The 21,159-nt window shown below is 40.0% G+C and overlaps 1 protein-coding gene across 5 annotated transcripts in view; it reads left to right on the top strand.

The window, feature by feature from the left end:
* Positions 1-21,159, top strand: part of pnt (pointed) — a 942,655-nt gene that overhangs the window by 900,899 nt on the left and 20,597 nt on the right. For all 5 annotated transcript variants that reach the window (XM_067156752.2, XM_067156750.2, XM_067156751.2 and 2 more), the window contains 2 exons: positions 11,754-11,885; positions 12,856-13,218. In XM_067156752.2, coding sequence (XP_067012853.2) covers positions 11,754-11,885; positions 12,856-13,218 — 495 coding nt within the window. The remainder of the gene's footprint in view (positions 1-11,753; positions 11,886-12,855; positions 13,219-21,159) is intronic.

Here is a 21,159-nt window from a genome sequence, read left to right as displayed (position 1 = left end):
AACTTGGACTCAGAGGGTCAGTAGTCTGATGTATTCAGCTCGTTTCCTTTGTTCCCATGTTCACACCAGGAAAATGCCAGGGCTGTTGGTGCTTGTGGCGATTATTATTTTTAAGAGGAAGCACAACCGGCCATCCATTCTTTGTTAAACACCAATTGAAAATGGAAAAGGTCCGATGCTTCGAAGAATGAAGGTATCTGCGAAAGAAAGATAAAGACAAGGAAAGGGGTGAAAATGAGACTCCCTAGCTAGGTTTCGGAAGAGAACGAGAGTCGACTGTGGTAAGTCGGGTTGGAAAGTTAAAAATGTCGAGTCTGTCACAAATGATAGGAATGCTAGACTCTCACTGTCCCCTACTCACAGAATGTATTGCTAAAAGTCTGTGTATGTGCGAGAAAATGCACATGTTATCATGTTCGTTTCGAGTGCGAGAAGAAATAAGTTACGCCTTTCCATGGTTTCCCATTTCCACGCCAAGCGATTGCCAAGGCTGTACCTTGTCTGCTGGGATGAAGACTCCCTCCCCACTCCTACATCGACCCCAATTCACGTGATAGTTCGGGATATGGTTTAAAAATAGAAAAAATGAAATGCAGGTATTTTTGGGGGATAAAAAAAAGAAAATGCCACTAATATTGTATCGGCGTCTATTACTGTTTGTACAGGCTTAAGAGGTCAGTGACATCGCTTATAGCTTCTCAGCAAGACAGCCGGAGTTCGAATCCCTATGAATGCAAGTGATATTTTCGAAATGAAAATGCAGTCTAGATAGAACTGTATCGTCAATCACTAACGTAGGTTAAAATGACATTATAGTGCCGTCTTCTTTTTTTAATGGTCTTCTTAGAGTATTGTCTAGGCCTCCTGGGAGGAGCGTCAAAGTAGTGCACTGCCATGCTGCTGACTGGTGGGTGTAGTAGGTGGGGCTCTGCAAGTGATTCATATCCTTGCTTTGCTTATGTTTCATTCTACTTCGTTCAAGCCGTCTGTCATAACAGAAACCTTGGCGTGAAGTCGACTGCCTGTCTGCTCTCTTCAGTACCGCGAACTTCTCCATATGAAATCTAGACCTTCCAACTTGTCAAGAAATGGTTTATCTATTGAACCCTATAGCGTGAGTTGACTATCATAACGAAAATTCTCAAAGTTACTCTTAATATAGACATTGCTAGGGGTGGTGAATTTTCGCAACAACAATATTAGCTGTAAATCCAACAAAACCCCGATAACAAACATCAAAATTGGCCCTGATAAAATTGGACAAGTGAAACAGTCACGGGTGATAATCGGAGCATATCAAAACTCATAAAAAGGATAGCAGTGACAAAGAGTCTTCCAAGATAAAAAGCATCTGCTGGCCAACAAACATATGGATATTCAAACTTGGAAGGCCTTTGCAAAAACCTTTGTATGGAGCATGCTTCTCTACGGCTGCGAAGCTGGACATAAGAGAGCAGGAAAAAAGAAAAGACTATAGAGGCAATTGAAATGTGGATCTGGACAAGAATGCAGAGGATAAGTTTGACTGAAATGAAGAGCAATACCGTACTGAAGTCCTTGGAGAGATAGAAGAAAAACGGACTAGTAACTCAAATTGAAAAACGGAAAATAAAATTTATTGGTCACATTCTGCGGCATGAAGAGTTTCTTTGTAACATCATTGAAGGAATAATTGCAGGAAAAATGGGAAGAGGACGACCCAGAGTGTCTTATTTCAAGAACCTGCTGCAGAGAATGAACTGCAAAACCTACACCGAGTTGAAAAGACTGGGTCAAAATATACGTCTGTGGCTGCGGCAACTTTAGAATAATTATGATGATATTAGCCTACGCGAAATGCTTATAATAGCTTATACAGTACTTTTGTGTTTTAATTTTTCTTGACTCGTAAACCAGTTTTTGTGTGTTTTGAAAACGCTATAAAATGCGGAATTTACGCAAAATGCGAAATTTATATTAAAATGCGATATTTAATGAGAATGCGAAGTTTGTATTTAAACGAGAAAATGTGAGATGTTAAAACGTGATAAAATGCCAAAATAGCACTGAAACGCGATTAAAAAACTGTAGAGCAAAGAGTTGATTGAGTTTCTTTTCCAACTTAGAGAAGGTAAAAATAGCTCTATCCCGGCTGTCAGAGCGGGATTCGAAGCTTTTAGATCTCTCAACTACCCAGTCTTAACTGAGACACATTAGCGATTCGCTTGCGTGTAAAGAGTTCATAACAGCTTGACTTTTCGACTATACAGGGGCGATGCAATGGTGTGATGGTCATAGGTTCCTCATACGGAGCCATTCACGTGTTGGATTAAAACATGTCGAAGCAGAGTTGTTTGAAACCTAGGGTTGCAGCTACTTCCATGCTTTCTGAGAGAGATCTGTCGCCTATTTCTACCTCATCCATCCTTCGTGAGATGCTGGAATTGCACCTTATTTCGACACCCAAGTCGTATTTCCTCATCTTAATACCGATTATTGACACATTTGCCAACATAGGCTCCTTAGCATTAGGTATAAGGCAGCTTTCGTAGACCTACGTGCCTGCTCACAATAGAAGCAACATCAATAATCCATGTTCCAGGGGTAGCGAGCCTACCTCTTTCCGAGAGGTCCCCTGTTCGATTTCTGGCCAGGTCAGGAAATGTTGAGGGTTGGTTCGAGGGTCACTCTTAAGTGATTACTGTTGGAGAGCTACGTGGATGGTAAGATAGCTGCCCCAGTCTAGAAAGCCAAGAATAACGGCAGAGAGGATTCGTTACGCTGACCAAGCGTCACCTTGTAATCTGCAGGTCTTCGGGCTGAGAAGCGGTCGCTTGGTGGGCCAAGGCTCATCAGGGCTATAGCTCAATGGGGGTGATTATTGTTTTAAGAGGAAATACAACTAGGCAACCGTCCTCTAAACTTATAGAACACCAATCAGAAAAAAATGGAAGGGATCCGACACTTCGAAAAATGAAGGTATCGGACAAAGAAAGACAAAGGCACGAAGGGCGTGAAAATAAGACTTCTTAGGCCTCGAATGCTCTAATAAGTTACCGTCGCGGTCGGAAAAGAACAAGAGTTGACCCAAGGAGGTCGGATAGGATAGACGAAAGTGAGGAACCTGGCACAAGTAAGTGGAAGCAATGCTAGGACTCAGCTAAGGGCACTGTAGTCACCAACCCATGCTCTCAAGTTCAGAGCCCCTGGGGCCACTTTTAGTCGCTTCTTACGACAGGCAGTGTTATTCTACCGCCCTAATCCAAGAGGGTGGGGGTGGGGGGGGCTTTTAGTCTCGTCTTACGACGGGCAGGGGATACTATGGGTGTTATTCTACGCCCCCCCCCCCAAAGGGGGATAGCTCAATGGGGTTTTTGTTTTGTAATAATCTACAAGGCACAGTAATGTAAGTAATGTAGGTCACGATCCTTACTTTTTGTTTTGTTATTCTCGCATATATCCTCGTATCAGCCAATTATATCGTACAGCTTTGAATGATTAGTATTGCCTGCGTTTCTGACACATTCTCGCGTCGTTTTAGTAGTATATTTGCCATGTATATTTATTTATTTATTTATTTATTTATTTATTTATTTATTTATTTATTTATTTATTTATTTATTTATTTTTTGACCGCGGGAAATAAGCAACGCAGATTCGACACCCTGGGAGAATTCTCATCTCCCCATGGCTTGGAATGGCCCGGTATTATAGTGGTGCTTTGCATCGGCCGCTCCTGTATTTTCTTTAAAACCAAGCGGGCAGGCAAGTGAACACATTTACCAAGGCCCTCTTCTAATCCGTTGATGCCAGTTCGGAGGCGGGATACAGGAGGCATTGCTGCTACGGCATTGGCTATGTGGGACTTGAGAGGCGGGAGCCTTGCAGCCAATCCTCTGGAAGTGTTGTACGCAACATGACGTAGTCTAATAAGTCAGCAATGACAAGGAGAAAAAGAGTTAATACAATGTTACAATTTCTTAGTGACCGGCCCACTGACAATGGGCGCATTGTTTTTTGTTATTTTTCTTGTTGATTTAATTCCTTCTCGAGTTGTCTAGTCGTAGTAAAAAAAAAAAGAAAAAGAAAAGAGAAAGAGGAACGAACTGAAGAGCATGCATTGTTGTAGGACTAAATAAGTATTCTCTCCGATAGAAGATGATCAGAAGAAAAATCTAAACTTATTTTTCCTTCCATCCATTATTCAATTTTGCGCGATGCTACAGTTGCAGTTTTTAAATGAAGATGGGTACCTGAGTGACCAGCCAATCGACTATGGTGAGATACTACATTTACTGAACAGCTTATAATAATTAGGTTACCCTTTATGGATGACTGAAGATTAAGGGGATAGATAGATGTCCTCTAGTGCGTACCTTTTCTATGCTGCTTTGTATCTATCACTAAGCGAACATTACATTTCTGAATGTATCATTTGAATGCAGTGGACTGTTTTGACAAGTATCAAATAAATCTTTACTTTCTCTTTCAATCAAACGATTTGTCTTCCTCTTTTCGCTCTTTGCTTTCTTTCGTATATGGCATTAGCTTTGTATTATCACTTAATAGTTCAGTTGAATACTCAGATTCTTTGAATATATTCTGCATACTTATTACAGATTTATGTCTATTGAAAGTTTCCTCATTTATTTGTTGTATAGTAATTTGTATTTGATGAAAATGGACATTACAATCCTCTTATATGTTCGACTCTCTGTTAAGTTGGACATGTCTAATTTTGTCGATTCAATTGGCAAATCTAAATCGTCCTTTCGAAATTACCATTGATTTTTAAATTCATTACGAAGAATTGTAATAATTGATTATCAATAATAGAGATTCGCGAGAAAATTAATCGATTAAGGAAAGATGTTAATAATATTTGTAGTAATGTTCTTATCCAATTTAGTGAGCGATTTGCTTACTTTCTTCTTGATCACGATAGATAAATTAAATAATATTAAGGTAATCTTTGATGTTTTATAGACATTTGACAGTAGGCCTACTTCAGCCGACATTATTTGAGGAAGTTTTGAGGGTGCAGAAAATGTCACAAGGCAGTTGTCATCCGAATAGACCCAAAGAAAGTAAACGTCATTTAAGTTGAAATCAGTGATCGATGAAGGTAAAAGGTTTTGTGACCCAGCTAAGACTCACAAACCAAATGTTTGTAGCCTAGTTAAGAACAGTCTGTTTCCACTTTTCTTCCCCATTTGTTTCTCTACCAGAAGTAAGCGATACCATGGATCACTATTATTTAACGATCGTAAAATGCAGACAGCTTACACTTTGTGTATGGCTTAGAAAACCATAACCACATACTAAAAACTAGTTTTGTATGAAACACTAACCATAAAGGCGTAGCTTTTCAACTACGTTCACTTTTGGGCAAATAAATTATCATTTTCGATATCGATATACTTATTGTCACTGAACAGATCAGTGACTTAGCCTTTCTTGCCTTCATACGTTCGGCCTGATTAATGATACAAGTTGAAAGAAACTTAATGGCGACATATCATGAACACTGTATAATGTGAATTGTCATGAGCACTGCGTATGTTTATCGCTGTCAAGGAGTTAGCCGGATGTTCGCAACGCTGTTCTGAGAAAGTGAAATATCCTTTGCCCGGACATCCTTAACAGTTATTCTTGTAATACACTGTATATACAATTCAAAAAGGCTGCCCTTGATTTCCCGTGAAAATTAATTCGCAGTAATTCTCACATCCGCCATGATCACCTGTTCAAGAAATCATCATGCTAGAGGATGTTGGTATCAATAAGAATACTAACGATTTGCCTGAGAAGTGGTTTGTTTTCCATGTAAACGACACGCGTATCTTAAAAAAGAAAATTTATAATATGCAAACACAGTTCTAGTGATTATGGAAATGATACTGGAGCTGGAACTCTTCAAATAGAAAGTAACATAGATATTGGTGAAAATTAGTTGTGACCGAAGGTACGCATTTTAGATTTTTTCCCCACAAATACATCCCTCTTTTCGCTTGAACTAAAAATTAGTCTCATTTTAACATTCTTGAAAATAAGTTCTGGGGTGTTGCATTTCACACGCCCAGACATGCTTGGTTTTTACATCTCCTTCCCTAAAATTTTGTTTTCTTACATTCTATATACGCTAGAGGTGATAAGTGGCGGAAAGATTCTATTGTTGTGCGGTATTGACCTATAATTTACTATTCTAAATACTTTCAACGCGGCAGAAGCTATGTTTGTACGTTACTATTTATACACTACGAGATAGAATTTTATCTCAAAAAAAAAACTTGCTTTTTGTACAACTATCGTTAAGAACTGAATGTTCAAAAGTATTCCCCTACTTTATACGCTTTTGGAATTATCATTCTAATAAATGGTCAGAAAGTGACTAATTCAATATTCAATTGTCCACTCTCCCATTTAAATTATTATTATTATTATTATTATTATTATTATTATTATTATTATTATTATTATTATTATTATTATTATTATTATTAGTTGAGAACAACAAGCGATTCTGGCAGCTAGAATAGAGCTAGACGAAAGAGAGTAGCGTTGTCTCTCAAGCGTGGTTGACTGGACTTCTGGACCCTAAATAACGTTTAATTAATTACTAAACTCTTGGTCTCTTGTCGGCTGATACAATGAACGGAACAAAGCGTCAAAGATAAGCCCTCCCCTGCGGTGTTACTTGGGAAAAGTTAAGTCTAGATACTATACAAGGGCTCTAATTAGTACTTCAAGTGGGACGTGTGATAGATAAGACAGGGTGGTTCATAAGTTACTTCTTATCCTTCCCTCCCCTTTCCTTCCTTTTATTCAGTACACGCCAATGTCTTAAGTATATATTTCACTGGATATTTATGTTACTTCCTGTTGATACGCGCTTTAAAAGCTTACATTTCGACACTTAAATAAAATACGAGTTACAAGGTTACTGGTTATAACAAAAATTATTCGTTTATTATCACGTTTAAACTTCCCCATCTGAAAATCCTTTTAGTAAAATCCTCGACGCCATATTTCTGAAATCAAACTACCTCAACAGGAGCACGTTAAGATGACTTGCCGCGAGGCATGAATTGAGCGGTTCGAATCCGAATCTCCACTGCCGTAACTCGGGTTGGATAGTGGGATGCTTGAGGAGTTTAGTAATGTGTATACATCCTTAGTGTGGTTTTCTCTTAGTTCCTCCACAATTGCTGGTTCCACATTTCAGTGTTTGGGTCATCATTGCTAACCTTAATTAGACACAAGTTATGTTACAGTCTCGCATGCGGAAATCATTGGCTATCAAATTGGTGTCATAATACATGGCGTTCTTCTGACAGTGATGATAGAAATATGTGAGAATTAGAGCTGTACAACGAAGGATCTGAGCCTCCCAATGCCATGTTGATGTATACACTTCCTGTTCCGTTCTTCGCAACTTCTCTGCGGACTAAGATCATTCTATGTGGCAAACAAATCACGATCGCAAATGCAGTGTAAGTTTTGTGTCCCTCTTCAAGATTTGATTGTCTCTTGGATAATTTTAACGATCACTTAGAACATTGGTACAAGTCGCTTTCATAGATTTTCTTCTAAGGCAAGAACGTGTAACCAACGGCAAAGATATCCCTACTAGCCCCACAATTATAAAACAACAATGATGATAAATCCCAGTTGCAGCTAATTGACTTGATAATGCTTTCTTCAAGATTCCCGTCATTTCTCGTGCCGGAAAGGAGCCTACTCAAGCAGCCTGTGTGCCTTCTTCATTCATAATATTATGGAAAATATGAATTAGGGCTACATCCTTACAGAACACTTCAACCTTGTCAAACGCATTGCCTGGAGTTATTTACCAATCACAAATTAACTTTATTTTGTTAATAATACATATGTTGTTGATGGAATCTTTTATGTGCCGTAGATATCGGTACTTGGTAGGCTCGATAAAGAAGGAAATCAAGCAGTGCTGTAAACAAGACCGGATGTGGTTCTCCTGCTCCATCCGGTTAGGCAAGGCTTGCAGATAACCTCAAATCACTTCCATATGACTCGTAACTTTTCAGTTGCTCATTGAACTTGTATCTGAAAAATAAAAACGGCTTACAAGCCCGCTGGTCTTACAACGTAATTATTACGATGGTAAGAAAATAGAGGGTCGATAACAACCTTGATAATGCTAGAAATCAAACGGATTGATTTAACCAAATTCGAAACCGTTCATTCCCGTAGAGAATCAGTGGTAGCTCAGGCTAAAATTCAACTGTATGGTATATTATTTTTTAAGTAAGAAACCGAACAAACAATGAACAAACTCACAAAAATGTACAAGTACTCTCTCATTGACGAAAAATGGAGTCCATACGTCGCTGTTTCTGCTGCAGAACGTGACGATGACTTAAAGGAATTGAGCCCCTCGGTGTTGACAGCAATATTCTTCTTACTTGAGTGCATAGCAAGGGTACTAAGCCGTTGCTGTGCTGTAGAGGGAAGAAAAACACATTTCCGGTTCAGAACTTGTCATGATGAGTGCTGGGATTAATATTCTCAACAATCTGATAATTTGAGCGAATGTGTCGTTTAAATTGCTGGTCAAACGAATTGAAGTAGTAGTATAGCTCCTTCGGTGTTCGTAAAGTGTTGTCTTTGTATCAATCAGAAAGCTTCTCTGTAAGCCTGAGAAAATGGTTTGAATACTCCTCACATATAGAAGAATCCAATAGTGTTGCTGCTTCTATGAGAGAAGTTATATTTATTAAGCAGGGGATAGTAAGCAAGTCGTAACATCTTGGTGGCTGCGAGTCTAGGAGCACAGCATGTGATTTCTCGCATGCGAGCGCCCGTAACAGTGTTCGTACGAGTGCGTGACGTCACAGCTTCTCTCCAGACATTCAGCACGCGGTGATATTGCTACTTCCTTACGGGTCAAAGTTAAGCCAACACTCCAGAGATTTCCGTCAGTTTCTTTAACAAATCGGCGCAATGAACAAAGAGAATAAAATGTTATTCTGTAGACTAGAATTACTGTTGTGCTACGGCGCATTAGCATATACCGGTAAGAAGTGGCAATCACTGCTGAGAATCCAGAATGTCGTTAAGTATTTTTGATGTTCTCGTCCTTCTAGCCATAGCTCAAGTGAGCAGTATGAAAAAGAACTCTCTTCTTCCACCAACAGTATCTAATCCACTGAAGAGGAAATTAAAGGGTAGTTCGTAGGCGTACTAAAAAATCTGGAAACAGATTCCGAACTCTCATATTGTAGATGTTATCCACTTACTGTAGCTATACAAAAGTTAGAAAACTGGACTGTCTATAATTCTAGATGTCGTCTAGTTTCGTACAGCGACAGTCCTGGGCTGCTAGGGAAGAAATAAAGAAATCTGTCGCTTCAGTCTGGCAAGAAAGCCTGCCTATTTCCCCAACTACGTGTGCTCTTACACGTTCCATGAGTGTTTTTTGAATGATTCCATTCCGGATCACGACGATGTCAGTCGTCATCTGAAACCAGACATTCACAGAGTATTTCCCTACTCGATCCAGTGAAGTTCTTAAAACGACGTAAAAAAAACTCTTGTCAAAGATACATATAACACACAGGACCACATTATGGGCTACAGTTACTTAGTCGTGATTTGCTGGTGGGATCCAAAGCCCTCTACAACGTTATCGTGAAGTGGGAGTACGTTCTTGGCAACAGTCTGTGAAGTCTCGAACAGATAAATTCAAAGCCCTTTACATTTTTATCACAGAGTGGGTGTAAGTACACTCGCTGCGTGGATTATCCTACTGGTAAACTCGGCAAGTTCTAAGCCTCCTACAACCCATATTCGCTACTCGATATCTCTCGTAGACTCGGCGGAATTCGAAGCCCCCTACATTGTTATTGCAACGTGGGAGAACACTCGGTGCTTAATCCGAACACTGTAGTAATTCCCAAGATATTCTTGCCCATCATAATTCCAGATGGGGATATAGACAACGTACACATATTAACGTCCAAGTATATTAGACACGTAAACTCGCTCAGATTTTTTAAAAAAAGCAGCGCCAATAAAAAATATAACTAAGAAAACGATTAATGTTAGTTAACCATGAACTCGAAATCTAAAATAGTCTCTTAAATATAGTCTACAGTAAATGTACCATATTTGGCCTCCTTTCTTTAAAATCCCCTTTTTCATAAACAGTTGTTTGGCTTTGTCATCGAACAATATCTATGCTATAACCTTCGTATCCGGAAATATACAGTGAGGTGGATTTTTATCTTTTCTCGGTGGTTCAAAAAATGCAAAGGTACCGTACACATCATGGTCAATTCAAACAGACTAAAACAATCAAACCCGTGGTGTAGCAGCCCATCAAGACTTGGCCAGGTGACCTGCAGGTACTCGAGGGTCACGCGATCAGCATGACAACTCCTTTAGCCGTATTCCTTGGTTTTCGCGATCAGACCCAAATAATTACTTGTTCCTAGAGGTACCGCGATAATGACGATATCCAGACAGACTCTACACATGCACATATTCTACACCGGAATGGAATCCAATATGTATCTACAATGAACCAACAAAAACAACTGTTGTAAATTATTTAAACGGCTTACTATATATTTTTTTAAGTACATTAGTAGATTACGTTTTACCCGGCCGAAATTCCACGACTAATGTCCTGAATGCACTCCACTTTTGTATGAACAGAGTAGCGAGCTTCCAAACTACGGTTTGTTGTCTTGAATGGATTCCGCCATTGAAATTGAGACAATGTTATAGGAGAAACCTTTCAGTCACTCTAGGTTTAGAAGGCCACGACCTCCTTACTGTTTATTCATTTTACTCCCATTTTAATTGTCTTTTGCACGCGAACATTTGTTGCTTTAGCGCATATCTCGGTAGCCACGTGAACAACCTGTGGCGTTGTGTATTTTTATTCCACTATAATAATAATAATAATAATAATAATAATAATAATAATAATAATAATAATAATAATAATAATAATAATAATAATAATCTCGCGCCTACAGCCCTGAAGATGGTTTTCCGTGGTTTCCTGTTTTCACACCAGACAAATACTGGGGCTGTACCTTAATTAAGGCCACCACCGCTTCCTTCCTACTCCTAGCCCTTTCCTGTCCCATCGTCGCCAGGAGACCTATCTGTATCGGTGTGGCGTAAAGCCAATTGTAAAAACGAAAATTTAAAAAATATATATAATTTCGTGTATTGCATTCAGGATATGGTTGGTTCGAATCCCACGAAGGTAGCCCTGAAGATGGTTTTCCGTGGTTTCCCATTTTCTCACCAGGCAAATACTGGTGGAGGACGGTGTTTTATGCGGTGTGTGAATTGCAGGAATGTTGAGGATGGCACAAACATCTAGTCTCCGAGCCATGGGAATTAACTGTTTTAAGATTAAAATTCCTCCTCTCGGCCAGGAATCGAATCCCCAGCCCTCTGAACGTAAGGCTTCTACACTGGCCATTCGTGAAGCAACCACACTTACATGCGATGAGAAGATATATTTGAGTGTGATGTATGCAAACGTGTTGATGTTATCACTGAAGGTACGTCAATCTCGTGTCGGTAGATTTACTGGCACGTAAAAGAACTCGTGCGGGACAAAATTCCGGCGCCTCGGCGTCCCCGAAAACCATAAAAACGTAGTTAATGGGACTTTAAAAACAATAACAGTATCACTGAAGTTTAATTATATTATGTAAGCATATACAGTATGTAGAAAGTTTTACATTTTTTATTTTTTTTATTTTGTGTTCTAGGCGGGTACAGCCACCTGCGGAGTCCTGTGTGTCAACCGCGAGATGGCGACTGTGGGCGTGAGGAAGGTTCGCCTCCACCACCTCCCGGCTTTATTCCTTTGAGAAGCCCTCTCTACCATCTCAAGGAAGGAGGTCAGTTTCCTTTTTAATACTTTATGACGAATCTTCGTACGGCATTAAACTAATAATGTAGGCCTACTTCCGAAATTCTGATTCAGAGCACATGGTTCCTTCCTTTCTTTTGTTTTTTCTTTCCTTCTTGGTAATATTTTTGCGATCATAAGTAGGGGCATCCCCTCCTTCGGAGCTTCGCAAACTTAATAACGTCGGTGTTGGAAGGGAAGTTGACCAAGGAAGGTCGGTCAGGAAAAATTAAAGTGAGGAAGCAAGTAAAAGTTAAGAGAGAAGCAGTGACAAAAAAACTCAGTTAGGAGCCCCGTTGTCACCAAGCCACGCTCCCAGAATGGGGGTCCTTGGGGGCTCCCGTTCTACTCGACTCGTACAAGAGTCAAGGGATGCACTGGATGCGTTCTATCATTCCCCACTCTTGGGGGGATTTATTTTATAGGATTTTCATGACTTTCATCATATAGAAATTTCTCTCACTTCTCCTTTGAACTATATGGGTTCGGACCAAAGAAATAAAAACATCAAAATTGGTACAGAAACAAATGAAGATGTACCGGGCGAGTTGGCCGTGCGGTTAGGAGCGCGCAGCTGTGAGCTTGCATCCGGGTGATAGTGGGTTCGAACCCCACTGTCCGCAGCCTTGAAGATGGTTTTCCGTGGTTTCCCCATTTTCACACCAGGCAAATGCTGGGGCTGTACCTTAATTAAGGCCACGGCCGCTTCCTTCCCTTTCCTGTTCCATCGTCGCCATAAGACCTATCTGTGTCGGTGCGACGTAAAACAAATAGCAAAAAAAAAAAAAAAAGTGAAGACGTGGTCTCAGATGACAGTAAAAATCAAAAGGAATATTTGTTAGTGTATAAAGGTTCGTAAGATAGACTATAGGCCTATGCTTGTTATCCTTGTCACGTGATTGATATTTAATGCTGGAACCTGATGATTCACAGACTGACGGAAATGTCACTTGTTGCAGGTGGGTATAGTCAATTAGGTGAGGCGATTCAACAGATGGGTGGCGACCTTGCAGGAAGCTCGGGGGGTGGTACGACGCCAACCGCCCCTCCACCGCCGGGAACTGACGATGCTCCCGTGAGTTACGTGCAAACTGCGCCGCCCCAACAGCAACAGCAACAACAGCAGCAGCAGCAACAACAGCAGCCGCAGCAGCAACAACAACAACAGCAACCTTCGCATTACGAGACTGACCAAGAATATCATTCTCTGGATGCGCATCATCCATCTCCTTACATGGAAAGTTCACCTGAGTTCTATTCTGCGCCTTCGCTCTTCGATGTCAAGTATCAGGCGCACTACGTCAAGAACTACGCATCTAGAGGTGAGTTAGCGACGCTAATTTCTAGTATAAACTTTTAAAACTTTTCTCCTCCATGTTGTGTCATATCTGGTCCCCTGGAAGTTGGCGGCCACTGTGATTGCTGATTCTCGTCCATTCTTTGGGGTCGTCCAGCCAGGTTCAACGAACGACACCACGATGGTGTCGTCCTGATTGCCAACAGTCGCGATTGCAAACGAGTGGGAACTTGAAGGGGATGATTTGGGTTTGACACACATTAACGAGTCCAGATTGCGAACAAGTGGGAAATACCAATTTGCCCAACCCGCTTGACTAGAAATGTTGACTTGGATATGAACAAAACTCGAATATGACGGGCTGCAGAAAAATTAACCCTTAGTTGGTACAGCAAGTTCTGGTGCACACAATTGGAATACTGGGTAATAGGCCTACACAACAAAAGTTAAGCATGCAAGAAAAAACCCACTTGTTTCCAAATAAACTGACTATTTCACTTATTTTGTATTATTGTAAATAATAATAATACCGGACGAGTTGGCCGTGTAGTTAGGGGCGCGTGGCTATGAGCTTGCATCCGGGAGATAGAGGGTTGGAATCCCACTGTCGGCAGCCCTTAAGATGGTTTTCCGTGGTTTCCCATTTTCACGCCAAGCAAATGCTGGGGCTGTACCTTAATTAAGGCCACGGCCGCTTCCTTCCAACTCCTAGGCCTTTCCTATCCTATCGTCGCCATATGACCTATCTGTGTCGGTGCGACGTAAAGCCCCTAGCAAAAACGTAAGGTAACGGTTATTCTGCTCGAAGGCAGGTCCGAACCTCCGCAGAGGTGTGCCTGAGCTGGAGTTTACGTACGGTAGGGTGGCCAGTTCTTTTCCACTCCTCCATTCCCTTACCCCCCACCAACAGCGCGTGGCAACCCATCCGAATCTTGACCACGCCCAATGTTGCTTAACTTCGGAGATCTCACGGGATCCGGTGTTTCAATACGGCACTAGCAAAAAAGAAAATAATAATAATAACCTATTAATAATACAACTCTCACTAATCCATCATAAACAACTACCCCTCTAGTTATGTTATTCCTCCAACTAAATTGTTAAACATTTTCAATAACAAAAATATGTTTAAAAATATGGTTAGGTTATCTAAAACATCCCAAAGTACCAGTTAATGTTAATACTACTAGAACAAAATTACATATGAGTCTGTTTTGAAAATTGTATCTCTTTTATGTATCCCACGTCAACACTAATCTCTTGTTCGGAATCTGGACGGTTTTTTGCCTTGTTCCCGCTGATATGTCCCAAGTATTGTGTATTTTGCGCTGCTTAATCAAAGACAACATAACATTTGCTCGTTTAAAGACTTCGGTGCTTCTTATCCTTCGTGTCCGATGTCATTCGTATTAGCACGTTAAAGAACTCAGTCGCACACACTCTTCGTCTGTTAACCTTACGAACTGTCCAGTGGAGTTCCACTTCAGTGATATGTGCTAGTAATACGAACGCCGAAATTGATATGAAAGTTGTCCAAATGGCTGCTGATAATTATTATTATTATTATTATTATTATTATTATTATTATTATTATTATTATTATTATTATGCGTGAATGGTCCCTTTCGGAACACACAAAGCTTTATTTATGATTTCGTTTGCGGAGGATTCATGATGCTTTCATCTGTTCACTAAAGATCCTTTTTCTTTCTTCTGTCCACTTGGTACTTCCTCTTTTTGGTACTTCATTCTCTGGAGTAACTTCCCACTTGCCAATTTTCTTTTTATACATATTTCGATTCAAAATTTCTTCAGGTTGAATTTGTGCGTTCTTCATGTCCGCTTTTGTTTGTTGTGTCCGGGCGAAATTCTTCAGTTTATCAACTTTAAAGAATTTGGTGGGTTAATCTGGTTTCTGGAAGCCTCTTGACATGTCCATAAAATTTTAGCCTTCTCTTTCCTGAAGTCTCCCGCAATAATAGATAATGTTTCTGTGGATTTCCGGGATTGGAGGCGATGCCCTTCTTCCGTGTGTCGTGGTCCTAAAATTTTCCTCATGATTATTCGCTCTTCTTTTAGGATATTTTCGAGCTCGCCCTTTTTGTGACGCGTTAAGAGTTTCCCCTGCATATAAAGCCTCAGGTTTGATTACAGTATTGTAATGTCTAATTAATTAATTAATTAATTAATTAATTTAAATTAATTATAGCGCCCTCTGGACTCAAAATAGCGGGTTCAAACCCGGCAGAGGTAGTCGGAGTTTTGAAGGACAGGGTAAAGTCCATTCGACACTCCATGTCGTCCGATGTCGGCATGTAACAGATCTCTGGTGACAAATTTGGTGTTTACCCGACAAAATTCAGTGCAACTCAGCCATAGACACCCAAAAGAGATTCGGTTTACTCGGTCTGCTATCTGTATCTCTAATAACTAAAGTTGCAATCTGACAGCTAGGGCTGGAGGGAAGAGCATTGCACGTGACATTTCACGATGTTGCCACATTCCAGCATTCCTTTCTCTTAGGCTACCCCTCGCTTCCGGCTCCCTTGTTCCCTCGTTCATTCAGACCGCTGTGATCTGTGTAGACTACCTGGCCAGACTGTGACTGACTTGGTCTCATGTTCCGTTATATGAACTGCTTGCGACAAGACCTAGCTCAGAAGTGAGAGATTTGGCAACTCCAAGCAAGACGAGCCGGTCAGAAGATTTTTCTCCTTGGCAACCGCAGTCGCCCCACCCTCGTTTCCGTGGCAACCATAACCCCCACTACCTTTACCCCCTTCCACGGCAGGCAGTAAACGGACCTCCCTGTAAGAACTGTCAGATTCCAACTTTAGATATTAGACGTATAGTAGGCCTAAAATAAAACGGAACGTCAAGATTGACGAGCAAGCACCCAGATGGCATGAAATGAAAATGGTAGTTGAGGCCATATGATTATTTTTATTTATTATTCGTAGAAAGACGATATAACATGGATGTTCAGCTTAACACGCTTATCTGTTGATCAGCATTTGAGAAATATAATGGAGTTTGCCTTTGTTAGGTCCTCCATTGTCCAAGTCACACTGTGCGAGATGACTCAGTCTGCTATTCTATCACAATCAAACCGAGTACAGTGACCGGGAAATTCCGACTTGCTCATGCTGTACTTGGTTCTACTAGTTTCGACTGTCTGCGGCTTCCGAACTCTGTTCGAGATTCATTAGAAGTACGATCCAGCCTAACAAATAGTGTCTTCTTGTAAAGAATGTCATGGTTTATCATTCCAAGTTCTCACTTCCTCTAATGAGACTTTCCGCTGATCATTACCTGCCCGACTGGTTGATTACAAGTAAGGATTCAGTTGAAGGGACTTTTCCATCGAAGTCAATCAATCACTACTGATCTGGCTTTAGGGCAGTCGCCGAGGTGGAAGATTCTCTATCTGTTGTTTTCCTAGCTTTTTCTTAAATGATTGCTAAGAAATTGAAAATTTATTGAACATTTACCTTGGTAAGTTATTCCAATCCCTAACTCCCCTTCCTATAAACGAATATTTACCCTAAATTATCCTCTTAAATTCCAACTTTATCTTCATATTGTGAACTTTCCTACTTTTAAAGACACCACTCGAACTTATTCGTCTACTGATGACATTCCACGCCATCTCTCCACTGACAGCTCGGAACATAACACTTATGATAAACGTAAGAAATGTATTTCTCTCCCAAAATATTAAAATATTTTAATGAGTTTTTAACTCTAACTTTAACATATTGAGTTGTATTGAATAGGTGGAAGAGAAATATATTTCTTACTTCTATCATAAGATTACTTTCAGTACTGATTCACAATGATTTTCATTACTTGTAACATACCACTTAGTCGAGCAGCTCGTCTCCGTTCTCCCAAACTTTGCAACATTTTTGTAACGCTACTCTCTTGTCGGAAATCGTCCAGAACAAATCGAGCTGCTTTTCTTTGGATTTTTTCCAGTTCTTGAATCAAGTAATTCTTGCGAGGGTCCTATGCACTGGTACCATACTCTATTTGGGCTCTTACCAGAGACTTTTATGCCCTCTCCTTTACATCCTTACTACAACCCCTAAATACCCTCATTCGCCTGTTTGACTACTGTAAAGAAGACAGATTAAAGTTCTGACCACTGATATTTTATAAGGATATTGGGAAGAGAAAAGTCAGACTTCTTGGCTGAACCGGCAGCGTAGTGGCCTGGGATCACTTGTTAGTAGTCGTTGGTGGTGATTACTGTTTTAAGAGGAAGTACAAATGGGCAATCATCTTCTATTACCATTAATCAGATTAAACATCCACAGTTATAAGGCAAGCAACATCGTAGGGATATGAGCTACGAATTTTAGGTAAATAAAATATAATAAAGTATGAGAAAATATTCTCTATTTATTCCTAAAAACTACAATCCTTTTCTTGATCATCGTTATCTGGTCGATTACATTAGCAGTTTGCCTTTTTCTACCACTACGAGCGCTAATACGAGTCAATGCAGAGTTTCACTTAAGCCCTTGTCCGACTCGTTGGCTGAACGGTCAGCGTACTGGCCTTCGGTTCAGAGGGTCCCGGGTTCGATTCCCGGCCGGGTCGGGGATTTTAACCTTAATTGGTTAATTCTAATGGCACGGGGGCTGGGTGTATGTGTTGTCTTCATCACCATTTCATTCTCATCACGTCGCGCAGGTCGCCTACGGGAGTCAAGTAGAAAGACCTGCACCTGGCAAGCCGAACCCGTCCTGGGATATCCCGGCACTGAAAGCCATACGATATTCGGTGTGGACATTTTCCAAAAAATAAAAAAAAACGTCTGAGGGTATTGAACCAAGGAATACATTACAGAAAGAATGATGTAAATGAGGTAATTTGGCTAGGATTTGAATAAGAAAGAAAGCGAGTAAAGAAACAAGCTGCTTTTTCAGATCTGCATTTAGGTCGGAAGTGGTTTTCGAAATGTGTTTCCTTAGAGTGATAGAGCTATCCAAGACTAAGAATTTGAAGCCTTTCCGGGCCTTTTAGCCCCTAAACTTTCGGCACAATTGAGGAAATTGTTTAATTTTACGTTTTCCGTAGTATGGGGAACCCTATTTTGTCTGCTAAGACATGTTTTCAACATTATTTATACATTTATATTTATGTATGTATAGTGTATGTTCAGTCCTCAGCCCGAAGCATACCAGTAGGTAATTAATGGCTGTCAATTACAGAATCAGAACATGATTTGTTGAATGCTGATACAGTTTTCATTCACTTTATCATCTCCATTAATGTATGAAATACCTCAACACCAAAAATGTATTTCAAAATGACTTGGATATAACGACGTTTAATATCCTCTTTTACCTTCAGGATTCCCAAAAAGCGATTACTAAAAGGTGGCTGAAATTCGATTATTACTGAGGTCCTACATTTGGTTATAATTTCGCTTGATATAAAATGTTTGTGCTCGTCTGCGAATGCTTCGTTGCTCCCCCACCTTTTTTTTTTCTTTCCCTTCCTCGTTAGCGAAGGCAAGGCCATCTGTGCTATTAAAAACTTCCATAGTGGAATGCGTGATAGAATTCACGTATCCGGAAAGATGTGGTTGATGTGGAGTATGTGGCAACCTTGTTAGTTGCGCCATTTCCTCTCATACACGTCATAGCGTGTTTTTAGTATTTAAAAAAATATATATATTTTATGTGAGATGGATCGATGGATAGATAGTCTAGATATATTCAACATTCAGGATTTCATGGGGGAAATATTAGGTCAACTACAGTATATAATTAAGTTTCCAACGTACAGGGCGGCGCTGTGCCATTCATTCTTATGCTGCAGTAAGAACATTTATAAGATATATTTAATAACAGTCTCATTGTTTTTCTTTTCATAATCCGCTCTAGTCAGACATCGATATTACTACAAAATTTGAAAGTTCCATTCTGCAAAATGTAAAAACATTAGTAATACAGATTCTGAAGGACACTCTACAAACCAATTTATTTCCATCTGTACCTCAGAAGGTTATTCTTGATACATTCTGTAGACAGCCTTGTTCTCTCATATTGTCCAATGACATTTTTTTAAATTATTTATTATTTTTTTAGAATTTGCTTTACGTCGCACCGTCACAGATAGGTCTTATGGCGACGATGGGATAGGAAAGGCTTCGGAGTGGGAAGGAAGCGGCCGTGGCCTTAATAATTAAGGTACAGCCTCAGCATTTGCCTGGTAATGAAATTTGAAACCATGGAAAACCATTTTCAGGGTTGCCGACAGTGGAGTCCGAACCCCCTGCCTCCCGGATGCAAGCTCACAGCTGCGTGCCCCTAACCGCACGGCCAACAAACATTTAACAATGAACCATCCTTTACGCGGTTGCATTACGGATAATCATTTCAAAGAAACACTACACAATTTTCAACAATTCACTGCATTTGTCTTCAGAATGTCTGCTCATGAAATAACATTATCCATTAGAAATGGTCTTTTCTAAAAATGTTAATTACTGATCGTGTTGAGATAGGCTACAAACCTTTTCAGACCTTTTCATCATAGCAGTGTAGTCTGCAATAATTCCTATCTTCTTCGCGTAAAAACACACACGAAAAATTAACCACTGTTAAATCACCTTGCTGTCTTCACTACCTACCAACTGTATCGAAAGCATGCATATCCTGTTTAAAGCGTTCCCCATCAAGTAAGATGCAAATACAGAAGCCGGGGTATTTGCCTGCTTTATCAGTCTTCAAACGGAGCTGTAAAATGAGATTAAAAAATCGGGTAGTACCCCGCGAAACTGGATGTTATGGTAACCTTATTCCTTGTTAACAAGGGATAAATTATCACGCGGTTATGCACCGTACAATTACGACTACAACCACCACTACCCGTATGACGACTTAACATTATTTCAATGTCAGGAAAGCTCGTCGTTGATTAACTCGCCTGTATTTAAATAAAGCTGTCATGACATGACATCAAACGTTCATCATTTACCTTTTAGAAAGCAGTGGCAGAGTCCGACATACACGAGCTTCTGTATTCCTAAATTCAACTGCGAGATCAAGCCATGAGAATGACCCACTATTGTGTAGACTCGACTTGAAGGATCGTCCGTACGTTTTGAACAATCCGTGGGAACACTGTGAAGGAGAAATGGTCACCTCAGAAAACAAGAATCGCCACTCAACGGATTTGCATGCGCGAGCTAGAACTGTGGGTCACGCAAGGTCTAGGGAGAGGTGATGACCTCCGAGTTCACGGGGTCACCTACATTCATAGCCTAATCAATCACTATTATACCTTATACAGGATTTGCACCGTAGTTTTGTATCGGAAATACAGCATCATTTGTTACAAAAAATTAAAAATAATTTATCGCAGGTAAGATAATATCGGTGAATGTTTAAAAAATGTTACAGAAATCAAAAAGGGATGAAGTTTGAAAACAAAAAAAAAAAGTACTTTTTTGAACGAAGGTTTTTATTGGTCTTTTTTTTTTTTCTTCTCATGACATTTCTTTGCCGTACCTTCTCCGTCAGTTATTGAGTAAATACGTTTTACAGTTTGTCGAACCGAGTGGTTCGGATGGTAAGGGCACTGGCATTCTGAGCGCAAGTTAGTGGGTTCGATACCCGCTCACTACGGTGGTATTTGAGGTACTTAAGTACGGCATCGTCTAGCAAGTTAACGAACTCCTGCGGTAAGAAATACCGGCACGTCTCTAAAAATCGCAACTTAGTGAGACGTAATACCATTAACATTTCTTATTCTTATTTTCTTCTTCTTCTTCTTCTTTAAATTATTATTATTATTATTATTATTATTATTATTATTATTATTATTATTATTATTATTATTATTATTGACTTTTCCCCAAGTTCTTGGGGTTGGCACTTAATGGTGGATTTGACCCAGTTTTACGACTAGATGCCCTTTCTGACGTATATTTATACGTGGCGATATTTAT

This window comes from Anabrus simplex, chromosome 12, assembly GCF_040414725.1.
Source record: "Anabrus simplex isolate iqAnaSimp1 chromosome 12, ASM4041472v1, whole genome shotgun sequence".
NCBI classification, from domain to species: Eukaryota; Metazoa; Arthropoda; class Insecta; order Orthoptera; family Tettigoniidae; genus Anabrus; species Anabrus simplex.
Note: the sequence above shows the minus strand (reverse complement) of the source record. Positions and strands in the feature narration are given on the sequence as shown.